General features: G+C 43.0%; 1 protein-coding gene across 4 annotated transcripts in view; it reads right to left on the reverse strand.

The window, feature by feature from the left end:
* The window catches only part of MAMDC2 (MAM domain containing 2), a 98,610-nt gene that overhangs the window by 3,314 nt on the left and 74,978 nt on the right, over nt 1-20,318 (reverse strand). For 3 of the 4 annotated variants that reach the window (XM_075128744.1, XM_048851326.2, XM_048851327.2), the window contains 3 exons: nt 10,856-10,949; nt 9,327-9,479; nt 640-899 (listed from right to left, as the gene is read on the reverse strand). In XM_075128744.1, coding sequence (XP_074984845.1) covers nt 640-899; nt 9,327-9,479; nt 10,856-10,949 — 507 coding nt within the window. Of the gene's footprint in view, nt 1-639; nt 900-9,326; nt 9,480-10,855; nt 10,950-20,318 lie in introns of those variants that run through there. The other variant, XM_075128745.1, reaches the window with a different exon arrangement.

Below are 20,318 nucleotides of genomic sequence, written 5' to 3' on the forward strand. Positions count from 1 at the left end.
AAATCTAGATCTATCAAGAATGAACATTATTAGGGTCCAGTCCCGTGAGGTGCTGAGGGTCCTCAAATTCCACTGAAATTAACCTGGCGTTTAGGGCAGATGGAACCTCTCAGGACTTGGCCCCTCATTGGCAGTTACAACCTCAGCTCAAACATTTATGAGCTTGAGATAAAAATGAGATCTAGAAGACAGAGCTAAGACCACTAGCAAGAAAGGGTGGAACAATATCATTTAAATTAATATATACAAAAATGGACTTGATCAGTAATATAAATTGAGATGTTCACATTTGCAACCCACTTATGACTGTATCTGGTATATTCCCTCCCTCTTATAAATTGGGAGAAGTTTTCCAGTATTTCATCTTGCTCAAATGAAATGCCACACGCAGCACCAGTCAGTGATCCTGAACAAGAAGCATCTCAACACTTTCTCTGTCATGAACAGAAGAGGACACAAGCTCTGAATAGCATCATGGATTTGATTTCCTCCTTCCTATAAAATGTCCAGGTCTCATTGAAACCCCACCTATGGCAGTTTTTAATTCTGACTTCAAATGGAGCTCATTCTCTGAGCTAAAAAATAAATCCCAGAAAACAGTGCAATTTAATCTTCCATGTGGCTCAGTCTTTTGCTTACCTGATGGTATTTATCACATTCATATTCTATCAGTCCCCTTAGCCATGTGATGCTCTGTTCACCTCTCCTTCTCCATAAGAGGGTTTCTTCACTATCACCTTCCTTTTTCACATAAACATTTAACAATCCAGTTCCAGCTCCGTGCATGTGATAGAAAAATGTCAAGCACTGCTTTCCAGAGATCCCTCTTAGTGACCTTGAAGTCAGACGCGCTTTCTGTCCATAGATCATATTGGATGCCTCTATGTACATGTAGTATCCTTAAAAAGATACAAGACCAAATATTAGTAAAATAAAATGGTTCTTTCCCTCAGTATGTTCAATAATAAGCCTGTGTGTGAAACCTGTTTGATAAATGCTTGCTCTTGCTCACAATGCAGTTCAGAAATGGATGACTCTGTGTTAGTTATATAGTAAAGCAGAGTATATGAATGATTAATGAAAAATATTTTAAATTAATATATACTAAATGAAAAAAATGTGTACAAAGAAATAAGATACCATGAATGGTGATAAAGGGGTAACATTGGAAATAATAAAGGCCTGAAGTAGGTGAATAAATGTTATGGAAAGGTTGCATATTTTTAAAATATACACTGTTTTAAATTTTTGCTTATGCAGTGGAGTCGTACCGGTGGAACTGAGTGGAGATTTTTTACCCCAGTGTATAGTACTTGAGTATAGTAAAGAATACTGATTTAGATCAAAGATGCAACCTCTAATAATTCAAATAAAGCAATGAATTTAACATAAGTAGAGATTTAATTATGTTAATATATGGACCAAATTCTGCCTTCAGAGTGAACAGGAATGTCTCTGACTGCAACTGTTCTTAACGCAGGGGTATGGCATGAGAGAGGCAGAATTTCACTGATCTGAGAGTTTACTGATCTCCTGGAGTACAATGGGAGTTGTGTACATGCATCAGAGGTCAAAATTTGGCCCTATATTTAGAATTGGTGCTTTTGATAAATCAAAGGAATAAAAATAAGTCTTTGCCACGGAAGACATCAATCATGTGTCTGTTTCAATGAACAAGATGTGAAGATACAAGTCAAGAGAACTGATTAGCCAGAGTGCATAAAGGGTTATGCTCTGAAGTCTGAATTGTGGGAAAATTGGTTATTAATTGGCAAAAGACAAATAATTTTTCCTCTGAGGGTCATCACACAGCTATTTCAAGCTGGAGCATACTGATATATCAGAATACTGGGAAGCATCCCAATGTCCCATCTGTTATACATGGCAACTGTTTTGCATGTTGCGGCACATACTCCACAAGTAACTGGTAAGTTAAAATTTTGCAGCAGCTGTTCCTGCGGTCCCACTGCTCCCTTCTTGTCATGTTGGCGAGGAAAAGCTGCCCTTCCACCCCTCTGAATAACAGAGTTTACAACACTCTTGGGGCAACAGGGAATTCTTAAGGATCAGTGAGACAAGAGGAGAGCAGAGAATGGCAGGAACAGCTGGTAGATGCTCTGAATGTCTTTGATGATATTCAGAGTCATTATCTAAAATCATTCTGAAGAGGTCCTCTGTGGCCAAGGTTATTTTTTTGGTGGTGAGTAGCAGCAGGAGAGTGAAGGAGAGAAGATGTGCAGGGGGTGGAAGCATAGAAGAATATCTACAGCTGCAGATCTTCAAACAAAAGCGCACTCCCTGTAATCTGTCAGAGGAAATTCCCAGGGCTATTGTGGCTATTATACAGAACTGAATGCATGCTGGTTATAGAGATTTTAACTACTGTTTTGCTCAAAAATTATTCTTGAAGTAAAAATCCAAACTCAGAACTATGTCATTAGCGTAAGCTAATAACACAATTGTTTTGAGAGCCAAATCAAGTTATAAACTAGCTGGAATGACTAGATCAGATCTAGATTTCATTATCCCATGTTTGTAAAGTTCTCAGTATACTTGGGTGAGCTAAATAAGTGAAATAATTATCATCATTTTGAAAAATATTTTTGTGTGACAGCATTAAGATTGAAAGACCAAAATTACTCTTTTTCAGCACCTTTGAAAATCAGGACACCATCCTCTTGGCTGTCTCAATGGTTAGTGGTCTGTACAATCAGACAATAGATTTCTGCTCTGAAGAGAGCACACTAATTTCCTAGGGTGGGGAATCTCTCTACAATGTCTCCTTCAGCAAGCAAATGGGCTTCAGTCTTGAGAAATATGGGGCCTGGAATATCTACTAGAAAGGGGATAACAGAGGATACTATGTAGAAAATCCTGCTGGGGGAGAAACAGTAAACAAACCTGTGCCCTGCATTTCTTTATGACAGTGGTTTTCAACCTGTGATCTGCGGACCCTTGGGGAGTCCACAGACTATGTCTAAGATTTCCAAAATGTCCACACCTCCACTCAAAATTTGTAGGGGTCCACAAATGAAAAAAAGGTTGAAAACCACTGCTTTATGATAGCACAGCCTGGTTATGAACGAAAACAAAGCTGGCAAAGCTGATTTAGCAGAGTCCTTTTAGATTACTATATATAGAAAAGGAAGGCTGTGCCAGACAGTACAGGGATAGTCTACACATGCCTATTCAGGTATCAAAACCACATTTTAAAAAATATTCAGTCAAATGGATTTAAAAAACACTTGGAAAAATATTTATCCTGACTTTCTGGCTGGATTCAAGCAAATCTAGTTTATGCAAAAGAAGTGGGTGTTAAAGATGGCAAAGACCTACTGGTATTAGGTCATCTAGTTCATAGCCTGCCAGAGTAGGATTGTTTCCTATGCTACATTTTCTAGCATTTTTCCCAATTTTAAATGGACCAAGCAATAAGGCTTCCATCATTTCCTTTTGGAGACTATTTCACAGTATCGAAGACGTAATCATTAAGACAGTTTTTCCGGTTATTCAGCCAAAATGTTTCCTTTGCATAATTTAACCATATCAACTGCATCAAATATGCTCAAATTTGTAACTGATTTGTTTGCTTCCATTTTTCATTTCTAATACCATAGCAGGAGTTTGATCAGAGCTTTGGCATTCCTGAAATGTATTAATACTTCTGCCTACATGTAGCACTGGCTAGCATTGGCTGTGGGAGAACATAATTGCTTTGAAGACTGAAAACTACAAGTGAGGTTAAAACTCTTCCATGTATATTCTCAGTTCAATGCCCAGGGCTTTGGCCATGTAGTCCACATTGACATGAAGGGAAATTGTGTAGCTGAAGCTCTGTAAACAGTCAAGAATATTCTCCTCCTCCATCGGCATCTCTTTCCTTTCCTGCATTAATACAGAATTTTTCAATCCTGCCCAGGACGTAGCTACTGGAGGGGCTTTATTAAGAAGTGTAAACGTGATGTTCTGCTGAGTATACATCTCTTCTATGCACAAATGTCCCTCTCGATAGAGTGTGATTAGAGACAAGGCAAGGCTCTTATTATTTTGTTAACTAGAAACAAAATAGTTTTGCAGGTGCTCTTGAATGCAGCTGCGTAAGACTCCACATACTCAATGGAAACAACTATGTTTAAAAATGTTAGCATGGTTTAAATTCAGCTGTACACAGACTGAGTTAAAACACTATTTGGCAAGACACTTTGGACAAGGCCAAGCTGTGTTATAATCAGGCTTAAAATATGTTCATCACAGCTATCAGAATTGTTATAATTCAGCTCACCTACTGAGTTTAAGCTTTATTGCGTGAATTTCAGCCCTGTGCAAGAGGCCCAACAGAAGGCACCACTTAAATCCTTTTACGTCTGCTAAAGTATTCTGAGAGTTTAAGCAGTTATGAGCTGGGTGAAACCTTGTATAAGGGTTGAACTCATCCTTCAATTGATATATCTGTAAGCAAAAGCCCCACCAAAGACAAAAGATATGCGTGAACCTGCCCAGGAGTTTTTGGCTGAGGCAGGGGTGAGCAAAGTTTTTGGCCCAAGGGCCACATCTGGGTGGGGAAACTGTATGCAGGGCCATGAATGTAGGGCTGGGGCAGGGTGCAGGAGGAAGTGTGAGGTGTGGGAGGGGGTGCGGTGTGCAGGAAGGGGCTCAGGGCAGGGGGCTCAAGGCTCCGACCTGGCACTGTTTACCTCGAGTGGCTCCGGGTGGCAGCAGCGTGCAGTGGGGCTAAGGCAGGCTCCCTGCCTGCCCTGACCCCGCGCCACTCCCAAACGTGGCCAGCATGTCTGGCAGTGGCTTCTGGGGGTGAGGTGGGGCAGCCCTTGCCTGTGGGTACCATCCCCGAAGCACCCATGGCCGGGAATGGGGAACCGCGGTCAAGTGGGAGCTGCACGGGGCGGTGCCTACAGGTCAGGGCAGCGCACAGAGCCCTCTGCCCCCCTGCAGCCCCCCAGGAGCCACAGGGATGTGGTGCCAGCCACTGCTGGGAGCGGCGCGGGGCCAGGATAGGTAGGGAGCCTGCCTTAGCCCCGCTCTTGCCATGGGCCTGGCAGTCCCATGGGCCAGATTGAAAGCCCTGACGGGCTGGATCCGGCCCACAGGCCATAGTTTGCCCTCCCCTGGGCTGAGGGATGTGTGTGTGCACACATGTATAGAAATTATATAGAAACTGAGGTCAGACAAGAACAGAGCTGCTGGAAGGAGCAACTGAAAGCACAAGGCTGACCCTGGAATAAACCTCAGAAGAGGATTTGGGATCAGGGGTGCAAGCTAAAGAGCCCTCTTAATGCTGTGAGTGAAAGAAGCTGTGTCCTGCTATTTGGTTCCCTCTGTGGTTCAGGGACACAGAACTTTTCACTTTCTTTGTAAATAAACAAAGCTGCATCAAACAAATACCTATCATCAATTTCCACTCCCAACTAGAACGCCCACAGGGCCCAAACTTTGATGAGTTGCTTAGCTCAAAAAGGGGCCACATAGTACATAGGCCTTAGGCTGGCCTTCTGCACAGTGATGAATTTAATCCATTATGCTGCAGTCAGTAGAATTACTTCGAAAGACTTACACTGGTATAAGTGAGCCATAACCCATACTATATTAAAGCAGCCGGGTGACAGCACGCACATGAAATGTCCTGCTAATTAGGTTGCTCCTTGGTGAATTGATGTAAGAGGCAATGTGAGGTGGAATTCTCTTCTTCAGGACAAGCAAGCTTTGGCTTAGACACAGGGTGAACTGTTTTATAATTTAGGTCTGGTCCCATAATCTTTTTCATGTTTTTGTGAATCCTTGAATATTTTAAAAACTAAAAAGGACACCATGAGTCCACTCTCTCCTCTTTGAACTTACTTCTGTTTAATTAACAAGCTAGTTAAGGGCAAAAATTCTAGTGCCTGCATCTTTGTTCTCTGAGGTAAACAGCTATTCTGTGTATTTTGTAAACACCTGAAAGGCATCCTTCAGACCAAGGGAGAGACAATATATTGGAAAGTTTTATACTACAAATTTTCTGTGACTCATGGAAAATACTAATATGCATCCTGTTTAATACAGCCAATTAGTTATCTCATTGTTTTGGGTGGAGAACATGCAGTAACCATTTAGGTTGGTCCTTTTAGTCTCTTGTTTTAGTCTTCTGAAATCTAGGAGGGTAGAATCCTTCAAATTTTGGAAGTATAAAGAAGGAAACAAAAACACTTCAGATGAAAACAGAGTTGCCAGCTATGGAGGATGGGCTTGTTGGGGCTGAAATTTCCCCTCTCCCAGGGCAATTGGGGGTCAAGAGATACAGAACAGCCCCCTTGATTCCCCAGGCCCAACTATCTATAGCGTATCTTTTTGTTCTTCATCTCTTCTCTCTTCCTTGAAGCAAGGAGTTAATCCAAAAGGGCTGAGCGCCCACCCCTTTATCTTGCCTCTTTCTCCCCTGTGGAGGCCTCACAGAATCTACTGCAGATCTGTAGTGACTGTGGACTTGGGTCAGAGTCTGGGCTTAGTGTGAAGTATAGACATACCCTGTAACTCCTACGTAGCTACTATATCTTCAGAATCTGTGAAACTAGTGCTAAGCCCGCTGTGTAGGGATAAGGGGCTCCTTTCTCTACATAAGACAGGGCCAGGATTTGGCATTTACAGTGAAATTCTTCCTTTGTCTGTACATATGACACATATCACTGAAATCAGCATAGCCCTGGCATACACAGACAAATTCTAAATTTGTCACTTAGCTTTTACAGCTTTCAGTCAAACCCTAGATCAAATAGTCAGCTTGCCTAAGGTGGCATAGCTCTACTGAAGTAATATAAAATAGCTGTTTTGAAATCAATAGAGATATGCTGATTTACAGCAGCTGAGATTTTCCACCCTCTATGTATATCCAAAGCCTGTTGCTGAAAGAAGAAAAGAAATTAATAGAAAAAAATGAAAAGTAAAACCTACTTTATTTGCAGTTTGAAACCACTAGGTTTTGTCTTTCATTTGTGTTTCTATATGTGAACATTTATTATCGTAACTAGAAAGTATGTGTAATACTGACAGACCGGAAAGCCGAGCTCTGTTTAGCCACAGAGAATTTAGAGCACAGACAGCGATAGTTTACACTGCCCCATCCATGTGCCCAAACACTGTTCTGAAGGACTACCGCAAGACGGGGAGGGTCCATTTCTGCATTTCCATTCAATCACTGATCTCTCTATTATGAACTCCAACCAACAAAGGTGGGAACTCTTATGCTATTTGTGATGTGAACACCTTTTGCCTCTGACGGCCAACTCATTTCACACAATCCAAATAAAGATGAGAAAGAGAATAGGAAACAGAGCCTATCATCTGATCCTTCAGTCCCATGGTTGACACTGTCAAAGTTGCATCAGTCTCTATATTATAAAATCTTATGTTGAGAGATTTGAAAATACTTTGTATCATTCGCTTAAAATTAATTTCCTTTTAAGCTAAAGTCTGCAGTAACATCCCACCCCAGCACAGAGAACAGGCAAATCAAAAAGGTAATCTCTCAATGAGCACGCATTAGCTATCATTAATGGAATATATGAAAGAAACATCCAGAGAAAGATAGACACCTGAGTTCAAAAATGAAGGGAAACACTATGCTCATCACATGATGTTAGAAGCACCCTTGACTAAGCTGTGTTAAAAGTGGCAATGATGGCTGCCCTGAAGCAGGCTGTATGTTCAAGAATGAGGAAAGATGCTATCTAGCCCCATGTAATTCAGAGTAAAAGAGGAAAACCAACAAGTAAAGAAGCGGCCCAGAAAGAAGAGGCTGATACTGCATTACTCTGCACTAAATTCCAAGGGGTCACTTACCAGCAATATCTCAGATGCTGTAAGTGCACCCATATGCTATCCATGTCTCCCACTTTCACTATTATAGGGTTTCATTTGACTTTACCTTCAAATTTGAAATGCAATTAAGCTGCAGCAATCATCATCACACATATTTATAAAGGGATGAGGGCTGTTAGCAAAGGGTACTTGATTTGTAAGAATAAGTCAGATGATGAGTGAAATTAAAAATAATTTGCCTACCACTGAGAAGTCTCTATGTGTATTTTTCACTACTACATTATAGGGTTGGAAGTACCATTTATATTTTCTGAATAGTTGGTAAATTCTCTATTCCCTATGTAATTATTCCCATTAAAATAAAATGTAACCACTGTTATACTAACACACAACCCCAAATTCTGTAGAGATAAAAATAAATAAATCTCTACAGTACGTTTCCTTTATGGAAAACAGTGAATCTCTTTTTAAGAACAGCTACAATTACCCAGACACACTTGGTGAAAACATTTCATCTACCAGTTGAATGCTATAGGCAGGCACATGACACAGATTAAAACACTATCTTCCCAGACATATATTCATAGTAGCATCTTTCAGATAAGCTAACAGATTTCTTGCTTGTTTGTTTTTTCAGATTTTTGTTTTCAATAACTATTTTGGATATGAAAAGGAGGACTTGTGGCACCTTAGAGACCAACAAATTTATTTGAGCATAAGCTTTCGTGAGCTACAGCTCACTTAATCGGATGCATGCAGTGGAAAATACAGTGGGGAGATTTATATACACAGAGAACAAGAAACAATGGGTGTTACCATACACACTGTAACAAGAGTGATCAGGTAAGGTGAGCTATTACCAGCAGGAGAGCAGGGGTGGGGGGTACCTTTTGTAGTGATAATCAAGGTGGGCCATTTCCAGCAGTTGACAAGAACGTGTGAGGAACAGTGCGGGGTGTGGGGGGGGAACATGGGGAAATGGAATTAATTTGCAAACTGGATACAATTAACTTAGGCTTGAATAAAGACTGGGAGTGGATGTGTCATTACACAAAGTAAAACTGTTTCCCCATGTTTATTCCCCCCCACCGTTCCTCATACTTTCTTGTCAACTGCTGGAAATGGCCCACCTTGATTATCACTACAAAAGGTTCCCACCCCCACCCCAGGCTCTCCTGCTGGTAATAGCTCACCTTACCTGATCACTCTCGTTACAGTGTGTATTGTTTCATGTTCTCTGTGTATATAAATCTCCCCACTGTATTTTCCACTGCATGCATCCGATGAAGTGAGCTGTAGCTCACGAAAGGTTATGCGCGAATAAATTCGTTAGTCTCTAAGGTGCCACAAGTACTCCTTTTCTTTTTCGGATACAGACTAACACTGTTGCTACTCTGAAACCTGTTATTTGGATATGAAGGGTAAAAACCTTTTTACTTTGCTCTAGAATATCACTTCAAAGGACATTCATTTAACTGTCACTCTGCTCTGAAAGTTCAATGTGACCCTTAACTCACCTACCCCAGTAGTGTGGTCTCCTTTTGGTCCAGTGTATGAAGTGGGAGTTTGACCCCTTCTCCTATGCCAACTGCTTCGGTTTCTTCTCTCCTGGGTAAATGCACACTCATCCTTTTCAAAAGTACATTCTCCAGGAAAAGATGACCACATCTCTGCAGTGAAAGAACAGAGTTACGTCTAAAAACGTATGGTTGGATACATTACTTATATAATCTATTTTATCCATCCATTTACAATGTCTCTTTATGCATAGAGATATTTATGATAGGTTATACACACAGTGTAGGAGAGATGGGTCCAAATTGGAACACTAGATAAAGCCCCCATTTTCACAACTTTGGATCCCATTCTGGATCTGAATTTCACAATTTGGACCCTTCTCATATTCTTTTAAACAACCCTGCTGTTCACCTGATAGGTCATCCGCTTGCTGTGACCCTGATCCTGCAATGGGATCTGCTAGTGTAGGCCCTTCTACCAGTGTGACAACCCAATGAGCTTAATGGGCTCTGGGCATACATAAGGGACTGCACTAATAGATCATACCATAGGATCAGGGCCTATGTTATCTGAAGTCAAATGGAGAAGATTTAGCCTGCTCAGCCCACAGTACAGGATTCTGTGTTTCCTTTATTTCAGCTGATAATATCACAACAACATGCATTCCCTGAACTACTTTAGCTGTTTGGAATATCATTACATGATGCAGAAGAAATAGACAACCCAGAATTCAGATCCTGGCAGGAATGTAAAGGAGGAACTGCATTTCAGCTATTCTGTTTTAATTTTTTAATTCATGAATATTTTAAACTTGCTTTTACCCTAGACTCTCCCTTTATTCTTCAACCGCTCTGGCCTGTTGGGACATTGTAGACCTTTTTGCTTGTATCACCCATGAGTCCCAACATGTGAGGTAAGTAATCCATATAGGAATATCAGTTTAAGTATGTAAAGAGCATGGTAGTGTCTGAAAATTCTGTTCTACTACAGTATAAGAAACATGTATTTAGTCATATACTGATTGAATTTTACTGCTCCTTTTCCAAGCCACTTTTCCCCTTTTTATTCAGCCTGCAGTGGTGGGAAATGGGAGTATTGCATATCCACTCCTAGCCTCTCCAAACTGCCCCTTATATCCTAATCAAAATAGCTCAGGATTAAAGTAAAATCATCATAAATACTAGTACAAAGGTTGATTCTGATTTTTATTATAAAAGCAGACTTTTAGGACCAAATTTAGCTCTGTATTAAGCACATACACCACCCACTGGAGACAATGGAGTTAATCAGGATTTACTCTGGTGCCAAAATTTGGCCCTCACAGTAGATCACTGAAGCAATGCTGCTTTCACTGCTTGACTGACACCCACGAACACCAGTGTTACAGCTAGCTATGGAATGAGAATTTAATATAATTCTGTTAGGAAAATGGACACATAAGAAGGCTTTTTATAGCAAGGGCTGAGATTGGACAGTGGTTGTAGCAGAACAAAAACCTAGCAGAGATTTCAAATGCACATTGTCTTACCAGTGGTTTGGCAGTTTCCCAGGCTCACGGATATGTCATCAAGTGCCACCAGCCCACAGTCCCAAAAGCTTTTGCACCAGCTCAAAAACACCACCTGCAATTTATGAAGAACATGGGTCTCAGGTGTTTTTAGTGAAACCTGGCGTTGTAAGCAGTCCTGAAATTTTATACTTTTCTTGGTGTATTAATAATTAATTTTTTTAAGTGTTGAAGGGATTGATTAAAAATTTTTCTCCAATAATTTTTGTCATGTCAGTTTAAATTAACTGGTTTTTAGACATTAAAAATATGTCAGTTCCAATAGAATAACCTTTCTCCATTTAATTTTTTAAAGCTAATGATGTCTATCTAAAAAATAGATTCCATTAATATAAGTTCTCTCCACGTACAGTTATTTTATTAGGGCACACATCTTTATCAATATAGGAGAAAGAAAATCTCTAAACTTAGATCTCACTTCATTAAATTTCCTCTGGAAAAAAAATAGCACAATTTTAGATTGTTTTCTATTAAACTAAAAAATTTTTCACCCCAAGAATGGTTAGAGTTGAATCAAAATATGGCAAATAGGCATATTATAGGTTTGGCAAGATCTGTGTTATTCTATAATTTCTGAAAATGAGAAAATATAATATAGCCAAGAACAGAAGGTTCCCATGATTACATTCAACTCTGAAACTGAAAAATTACATACTGTATTCTGGTTTTACAGTCTAATAAACTCTAGCATGTAGTTTGGTTTCATGCAAACCACAATATTATAGTGACTGTACATATCACTCTAGAGCACTGGGATTTTGAGTTTTCCGGATAGTGTACACAATGCTCTGGTGCATTTAGCCAGCAATGCAAGGGCAGAAGCAGGCCTCAATGCAGGGAAACTGGTGTTTCCAGAAGGTTGCTGTAGAGCAGGCACAGAAGGGGACTTCACGTCCCTCTGAATGGACTCTCCACTTACTTCTCATAGGCTAGTGCAGAGGTGCGGGTTAGATGGGGAAAGAGGTATGACTAGCTGGTCTATAATTACATAAATCCAATGATCACAAACCATCAACTAAGAGGGGTTGCAGCTCTTATTACAATAACTCAGGGACCATAATAGCAGCCGTGGAGGTACTGACTGGCAGCTTCACACCATGCCTGTGCATTGTGAGGATGGATACAATCCTTCCCAATTCCTGCATATCAGTAGATCCCATGCACAGTGCCTGTTTAGTTGTGTAACTGCCTGTGCATTGTATTACACCAGAGGGTCTCCTCAGATGAAAATGTTTTAGTGCACACTCTTTCATACTACGAATCATCCTGGACTATCAGGGCTGGAAGGGACCGCAGGAGGCCATCTAGTCCAACCCCCTGCTCAAAGCAGGGCCAAGCCCCAATTTTTGCCCCGATCCCTAAATGGCCCCCTCAAGGATTGAACTCACAACCCTGGGTTTAGCAGGCCAATGCTCAAACCACTGAGCTATCCCTCCCCCCGACAGTCCACCTTGCTAGGGTCTAAAACTCTTCTCTTACTTTTTTATTTATAGTCTTGAAAATATAAACTGCTGCATGGGATTTTCTGTTAGTCTTTGCAGCTTGTTCCAGCGCCAACTAAAGTCGCTCTCACACACCCATCACAGCAGCAAGCACAGAGCCACTAACTTCTCCTGACCACCAGGGGCTGCTGTGGTGTCAGCACTGAGGCAGGGACATTTCTCCTCCACTCTCAAAGCTGCAGGTGCGTGGCTAGAATGCTGCCAGTGTGTGGGGAGGAGATGGCAGCAGCTGGGATGGAGTGAAGAGAATGGAATGGGAGACAAAATGGGCGAAGCAGGCTGGGAGGGACAGTGTACTGCTATGTCTTTGCTCTCTGCACAACATGGATCAAAACGGAAAAGCTTGGGGGGGGGGCAGAATAAGAGAATGGGGGATCGGGGCAACAGGCATGGGGAACCAGGGTTCCTTTTGAGACCTTTAGCCCCACTCTACACCTCCTCCCCGCCTCTCTCACAGAGTTGCGCCTTGCACCCATGCGGAGCGTTCCAGTGAGAATGTTGCTTGAGGACAGTACAAAATGGCACTGGCATGATTGGCAAGAATAAAGCCATTGGGAATTTAAAAAAAAAAAAAAGTTATGGATGCACTAGGGATGTAAAATGTTAACAGATTAACCGATAAGCATGAGTCTTATAGGTAAGGTAGTCTGGTTAACGTTTCAACTCCACTGCAGGATCCTGGCTGCCGTGCTCCCTCCCACCCCCGCCCAGGGTCCCAGCTGCTGGCCCCAGGTCCCAGCTGCCAGCCACGCCCCCAAGATCCTGTCTGCTGCCCCGTGCCCAAGATCCAGGCTGCCGACCCCAGGCTCAGGGCCGGCAGCAGAGTCCCTGGTGTGGGGCTGGCAGCGAGCAGAGTTCCCAGGCGCGGGGTGGGAGGAGAGCCCTGGGCACGCAGGGTGGCAGCCGGGACCCCAGGTGCACAGGGCAGCAGTGGAGCCTAATGGTTAAACTTTTAATGAGTACCATTTTAATAGTTTAAACATTTACTTTTTTTAAAACGCTATGGGATGGCCACCAGAAAAGGCCCAGGTATGCTTCAAAAATAAAGACATACCGTCCTGAGCTTACAGAAGTGAAACTGCTCCATAAAATGGGATTCTCTACAAACGAGATCATATTACTATGCAGCCTGAGGTTGAAAATGCTAAGCATACTCCATAGTGTCCATCTGGGTACCGAGAAGTATAAGAGGAGTCCAAGACATCCTATTTTGGCCAGGCATGAATTCTGCCATGAAAAATAAGGTATTCAAGTATGTAATCTGCAATCAATACAGCAAACAGAACGCAAAGAACCACTGAAACCATGTGAGATTCCTGATTGCCCTCGGATCAAGGTTGGTGCAGATCCATTTGAATTAATCAAGAAAATACAAAGCTTATTTCCTGTGCGTATTGCTGGAAAGCAGTAGATGGGCAAATAATAAAAATTGTGTATCTGACTAACAAAAGTAATTTGCTGCCATCATTTTTGGGAAAATTTTCAAAGCTATTTCATTGTGATCAGGCATGACTTAGTGGCTGCAGCCAGGTATGTTTCTCATGGCTGATTCACACTCCAGTACAAATTGTTAATCCCTCAGCTTCACATTTGAGGTTCTCTGCTCACTTTCAATTTTTGGCTTATGCTGAAAATTCGTTATCATAGAAAACCATGTATATACTTTTAATCACTTTTCACTGTCTTTAACAGGACCTGTGGTGCCTGCTAATATAGTTGTTGAACAGGGTAGTGCCAAGTTGCTTAACTATGTAATATTTATTAAAACCTGCAAATGCATAACGAACAGTCAGATAACCACACTTAAATCTTTAAAGAATACATGAATTCAACTGCCTGGCTTTGAGCAATTTTCACTGTTCAAAAGCATTTTATATTCAACACCCGTAGTCCCAGCACTACGGATTGTTTATTTTGTGAATTGTTACAAACATGTAGTTGCGGGGCATCACAAGTGTTCACAACGGCTCAATGCATAGGGGATTAGAGCAGGGTTCCAGTCTCCTTCTAATCATGGTTCTGAAACCTTTTGCTATGGAGATATAAAGTTTTCATCCTCATATGATTAAACAAGTTGTAAGACAATTCTCAAGAAACAAACTATTCAGTAAAAATTCAGTGCCTTGGAATAATTGACACAATGACATATAACCACTATGGCATATGTTAAACATCTATCTCTATAAAATAAAAAGTTCAGTGTGGATGACTTTTGGCTACAGAGATGATATTTTCATAAAACCCCCAAGCTTCAACTTCAAGAAAGTGGCACGTGAATGGATGAGTCACAATTTTACAACTCTCAATAGTGAAACAATGTTTAAGCACTTTGGGCCTAAAGCTGCTCCCTATTAAATTTTTCCATTGACTTCAATCAGAGCAGGATCAAGCTTTTTGTTCAATTGCAATAATCTACACCAGGGGTGGGCAAACTTTTTGGGCCAAGGCCCACATTTGGGTGGGGAAATTGTATGCAGGGCTGGGGCAGAGGGTTGGGGTGCGGGAGGGAGTGAGGGGTGTGGGAGGAGGAGCGGTGTGGAGTGTATGAGGGGGCTCAGGGAAGGGGGTTGGGGTGCAGAAGAGGTGCGGACTGCAGGAGGGAGTTCAGGGAAAGGGATTGGGGTGCAGGAGGGGTGCGAGGGGCAGGCAGGGGGCTTAGGGCAGGGAGTTGGGGGGCAGGATGCAGGAGGGGTTCAGGCTCCGGCCCAGCGCCGCTTACCTAAAGCGGCTCTGGGGTGACAGCAGCGTGCACCAGGGCCAGGGCAGGCCCTGGTGCACGCTGGGCGCTGCCCTTGCCATGCCTCCAGGTACCTCCCCCAAAGCTCCCATTGGCCATGGTTCCCCGTTCCCAGCCAATGGGAGCTGCAGGGGGCGATGCCTGGAGGCAAGGGCAATGCACAAAGCCCTCTGCCCCCACTGCCACCCCTGGCCCCAGGGACATGGTGCTGGCCGCTTCTGAGAGCGGCGCGGGGCCTGCGTCACCACGGGGAGCAATCCCACGGGCCGGATCCAAAGCCCTGACAGGCTGGATCTGGCCCGTGGGCCGTAGTTTGCCCACCCCTGATCTACACCATATAAAAAATTTCATATTTTCAAAGAATTCAAGGCTAGAAAGGACCATTAGACCACCTACTCTGAATACCCTGTATTAAGTCCAAAATCTTTAGTTAGACCAAAGCATTTCAGGAGACTAACCTGTGTGCCATAGTTAGAGAACAGCAGTGATTAAGGTGTCACCAATGCAATGGCAGGGAATTGATTAGCTGAGAAATGCCCAGATGATGCTAGCAGGTGAACCATGCCACATGCTGCAGAAGAAGGTGAGAAACCTCCAAGTCCCTGCCAGTCCGACCCTGGGGAAAATTCCTTGCTGACCCCAAATCCGATGAGTAGGACGCTGAGCATGTCAGCAAGACAAACCAGCCAGGCATCTAGGAAGAGGATTTTCTGTACCACCTCAGAACACTTGTCCTATGATCCATCTCTCGGTGTGGCCACACTCTACTGCTTCAGAGGAAGGCAAAGCCTACCCCTATTCCCTCCTCAGAATACAGCTGGCCAATTATGCATTGGGGGGAGAAATTCCTTCCTGACTCCTGCAGGCAACAGGCTAATGGCCTGAAGCACGAGATTTGATTATAATCATCATCTTAATACAGAGCTGCAAGTGTTTTGCGAACGTTGAGGGCAATGCAAGCAATCCTGTTCTCCCCATGGCCCATAAAACAGGGGGATGAACAGAGGAACTCAGATTCAGACTCAAGGCCAGAAGGGACCATCCAGCGTACTCCACACCACACAGTCCATACAGTTTCTCCTAGAAAATGAATTAAGGTGTATCTTTTTTTAAAAAAACAATCTTGTTTTAAAGATTCCAAGCAATGGTGAGTCCACTACCTTGCCTGGTAAGCTGTTTCAAAGTTTAATTCCCTTCCAAAAGATGCTACAAAATTGCATCTTATTTCAAGGCTACATTTATTAAACTTCAACTTCCAGCTATCAGATCTCATTATGCTTTAGTCATCAAGGTTGAAATTCCCACCCCACTCTTATGCTCAGATCTCTTTTCTGTGTGTAAGCATCTATACACAGCAATCAAGTCCCCACTCAACCTCTTCTTTGATAAGATGAATAAGGGGAGCTTCTTAAGCCTCACTTCATCAGGCTTGTTTTCCAGGATCTGGCTTTTGTGGCCCTCCTTTAAACAGACTAGTATTTCCATATCCCGCTTCAACTGCGGACACAATAACTGGACACAGTATTCTAGCAGTGGTCTTACCAATGCTAACTAGAGAGGCAAGATCACTTCCCTTGATAGTCCCCTTTTTTACATCCACATTAACCCTTTTTGCCACAGCATTGCATTGAGAGCTCATATTAAGATGCTTTTCTTTGATGATCCCTAAGTCCTTCCCTGAGTCACTGTTTTCCAAGATAGAGTCTCACATCCTACAGGTATAACCTGCATTCTTGATTCCCAGATATATCACTTTGCATTTGGTTCTATTAAGAGGCATTTTGTTGGATTGTGACCATTTAACTAAGCAAATCAAATTACCCTATAAGAGTAACCCCTTTTCCTCATTATTTACTATCCCACCAATCTTTTTGTTCTCTTCAAACTTTACCAGCAAAGATTTTCTATCATGATCTATGTCATTAATAAAAATATTAAATAGCTTTGGACCAAGAATTGATCCTCGGGAAACTCACTAGAAACAGCCCTGCTCGTTGATATCTTTCAGTAACAACTACATTTTAATATCTAATGTGTGCCCTGTTAATTCCATATAATGCAAATTTTTAATCAAAATGTCATGTGGTACTAACTCTAATGCCTTGGAGAAATCTAATTATACTGTATCAAAACAGTTGCCTTTATCAACCAAACCTGTAATGCTGTCAAAAAGGGACAATAGGTTTGTTTGACAAGACCTACCTTCCAGGAAACCATGCTGACTGGCATGAATTATATTTTTCAATATACAGTTACCCATTGGATCTCACAGAAAGCAGTAGTGATGTAGTGCTTTTACAATAGGTATTGGCCAGTCAAGGATTTAACTGAGTAAGTACTCAACTTTTCCCCCAAAATTTTAGTTCAGCCTTTTAGCTTTACCAAGCAACAAAGACTATCCAATGTGTAATTCTGTCCCAGTGTCTGTATATGTACCTTTAACCTTGCTAAATTCTACCCTTGTTTTTAGAGGTAGTAAGTGACATGCTACTGCCATGTGGCTAATGTTTCCATGGCTACTTTGTTGGCTTATGCTCAGGAAAAATGGATTTTCCAGCACGGAAGTAACATAATGCACTGTGAAGTTGTCTAGTGTTCTCTTGACCAATTCAGTGTTTCTGAAACTTTCCTTTAGTAACATTCCTGGTGCCATTGTGAGGAATGGAGTAGAAGACATTTTTCTTTACCAGATCAAAATGTATATTTATTTGACCCCTTATTTGTCCCTAACATCTTTAATTATAATTTTGGCCCATTTAAGTATGCTTGCTGCTCACCTGTAAGTTTGGATGGTATCAGTATGTCTTTCAGTCTTTTGCTTATTTTCATTTCAGGTTTGGCCTCTGAATCGGTCCTTCACACTGCACCTAGATTAGTGGTCACCAATAGGTCCATCGTGATAGACTAGTCGATCCTAGAGGATCTCCCAGTCAATCGCGATCTCTAGCGGTGCAGTGTGGCTGCCACTAAGGTGCAGTGTGGCTCCCTCTGCTCGTTGCTCCTGCCTGTAAGCACCACTCCCCGCAGCTTCCATTGGCCAGGAGAGCTGCAAGGGCGGTGCTTGCAGAGAGGCACATTGGCCCCTTCTAGGAGCGGTGAGGGGCTGGGGTAGGCAGGGATTCTGCCTTAGCCTCGCTGCACCCATTGCTGACCAGAAGCTGCCAGAGGTAAGTGCTGCCCGGCGGGAGGCCGCACCCCAACCCTCATCCCTGAGCCCCCTCCCAGAGCCAGCACCCCATACCTCTTTCTGCACCCTGAAACCTCCCCAAGCCCAGCCCTGACACCCCCTCCCAGAGCCAGCACCCCAAACCCCCTCCTGAACCCCAACCCCCATCCCTGAGCCCTCTCCCAGAGCCAGCACCCTGTACCCCCTCCTGCACCCCAAATCCCCTCCCAGAGCCAGCACCCTGTACCCCCTCCTGCACCCCAACACTCTGCCCCAGCCTGGAGCCCCTTCCCAGAGCCAGCACCCCTTACCCCCCCCGTATCCCAACACTCTGCCCCAGCCCAGAGCCCCCTCCTGCACCCAAACTCCCTCCTAGAGTTTGCACCCCTCACCCCCTCCTACACCCCAATCCCCTGTCCCAGGCTCAGCCCAGAGCCCCCTCCCACACTGCAAACCCCTCAGCCCCAGCCCAGAGCCTGCACCCCCTCTGGAACGCCAACCCCCTGCCCCAGCCTGGTGAAAATGAGTGAGGGTGGGGGGAGAGCAAGCGACGGAGAGGGGTGGGGGATGGAGTGAGCGAGGCGGGGCTTTGGGGAAGGGGCAGGGTAGATCCTGGGTTGCCCTTAGATTCAAAAAGTGATCTTGGGCATAAAAAGGTTGGAGACCACTGACCTAGATGATGACTGATTGTGATCTAATTTGAGCCTTGCAATATTTACGTTTATATTAATTTTGACAATTTCTTTTCCCAGGGTAAGTCTTCCATAAGTGAATTAATGCATGCCATAGAGGAGGGGATGAGAGAGCAGAGGATCATCTGAGTGTTCAGCTCATGTTTTCTTTATTTAACATGACAGATGATGAACAATACATTTATTGTTTCAGTCTAGAATTATTAAAATACCTCTTGGGTTTGTGTGATATCCTGGAGGTTAAATTAGGAAATATTAGTGGATGCAGTCAGCTGTTGCCAATATTATTGAAGTTAAAAAGTGCTTTCCTCCTTTACCTCTGCTTTTTGCAGTGAGTAAAGGGAGATGCCCAGGACATTATTCACGCATCTGTTTACAAATCTTTACATCAGTTTCTCAAAACATGTTTGATTTATGTTCCAGTGCTTACTTAATCTCCTTGGTCTACAGCATCAACAAAAATCAGTGATCGAGTCTTGTAATTTATCAGCCACGTATCAGTAATTGGTACAGAAGAAGGCAACATTCATACTAAATAGAAACGCAAGCATGCAAGTAATTTGCAATGATGATTCAAAACTCATCTCTTCCAGGATACAAAGTTGGGTTTTGGCTCGCAGGTTATATTGAGTTGGGTTGAATGATTCCCCATTCTCTTTTTCTGTACCTGGACCAGGAGGATTGAGGTTGAAATCTGTATATATGTAGTCTACCTGCTCCTAGAGGGGGAGGGGAAATGGGAGGACCTGCTGTAAGTCTCTGCCAAGGAGGAAACAGGCAGTAATTCTGATCTTGCCAAGGAGAAAGCACCTGACATAGAAGCCTGTAAAAAAAGCCCTAAGACTAATAGAAGCTAGGCAAAGGACCAATCGGGAGCCCTGCATGAAAAGGGCAAAGCTCTGAGAAAAAGGAAGAAGACCCAGCCAGACCCTGACGTAGCGTAGGAAGCTGGGTTTTTCCTTTTGCACTGTGTACCCCAGAAATGAGAGCTTTGGTTCAGGTAGAGACCTAGACTACCCAATCAGACAGAAAACTGAGGCACTGACCCAATCTGATGATGGGAAGTGTGACAGGGTCAGGCCAGATAGCTGCAGGAGTGTTTTTTTGAAGCAGAAGCCAGATTAAGCAGGTCCATTTCCCCAGGTAAGGTAACAGGGGCAGTTCCAGAACAAGAAGGAATTTGCTGGAACAAATTCAGGCAGGCAGGCTAATTAGGACACCTGGAGACAATTAAGAAGCTGCTAGAATCAGTTAGGGCAGTCTGGCTAATCGGGGCACCTGAGTTTAAAAAGTAGCTCACTTCAGTTTGTGGTGTGTGTGTGTGTGT

Source organism: Caretta caretta, chromosome 5 (genome assembly GCF_965140235.1).
Source record: "Caretta caretta isolate rCarCar2 chromosome 5, rCarCar1.hap1, whole genome shotgun sequence".
NCBI lineage: Eukaryota > Metazoa > Chordata > Testudines > Cheloniidae > Caretta > Caretta caretta.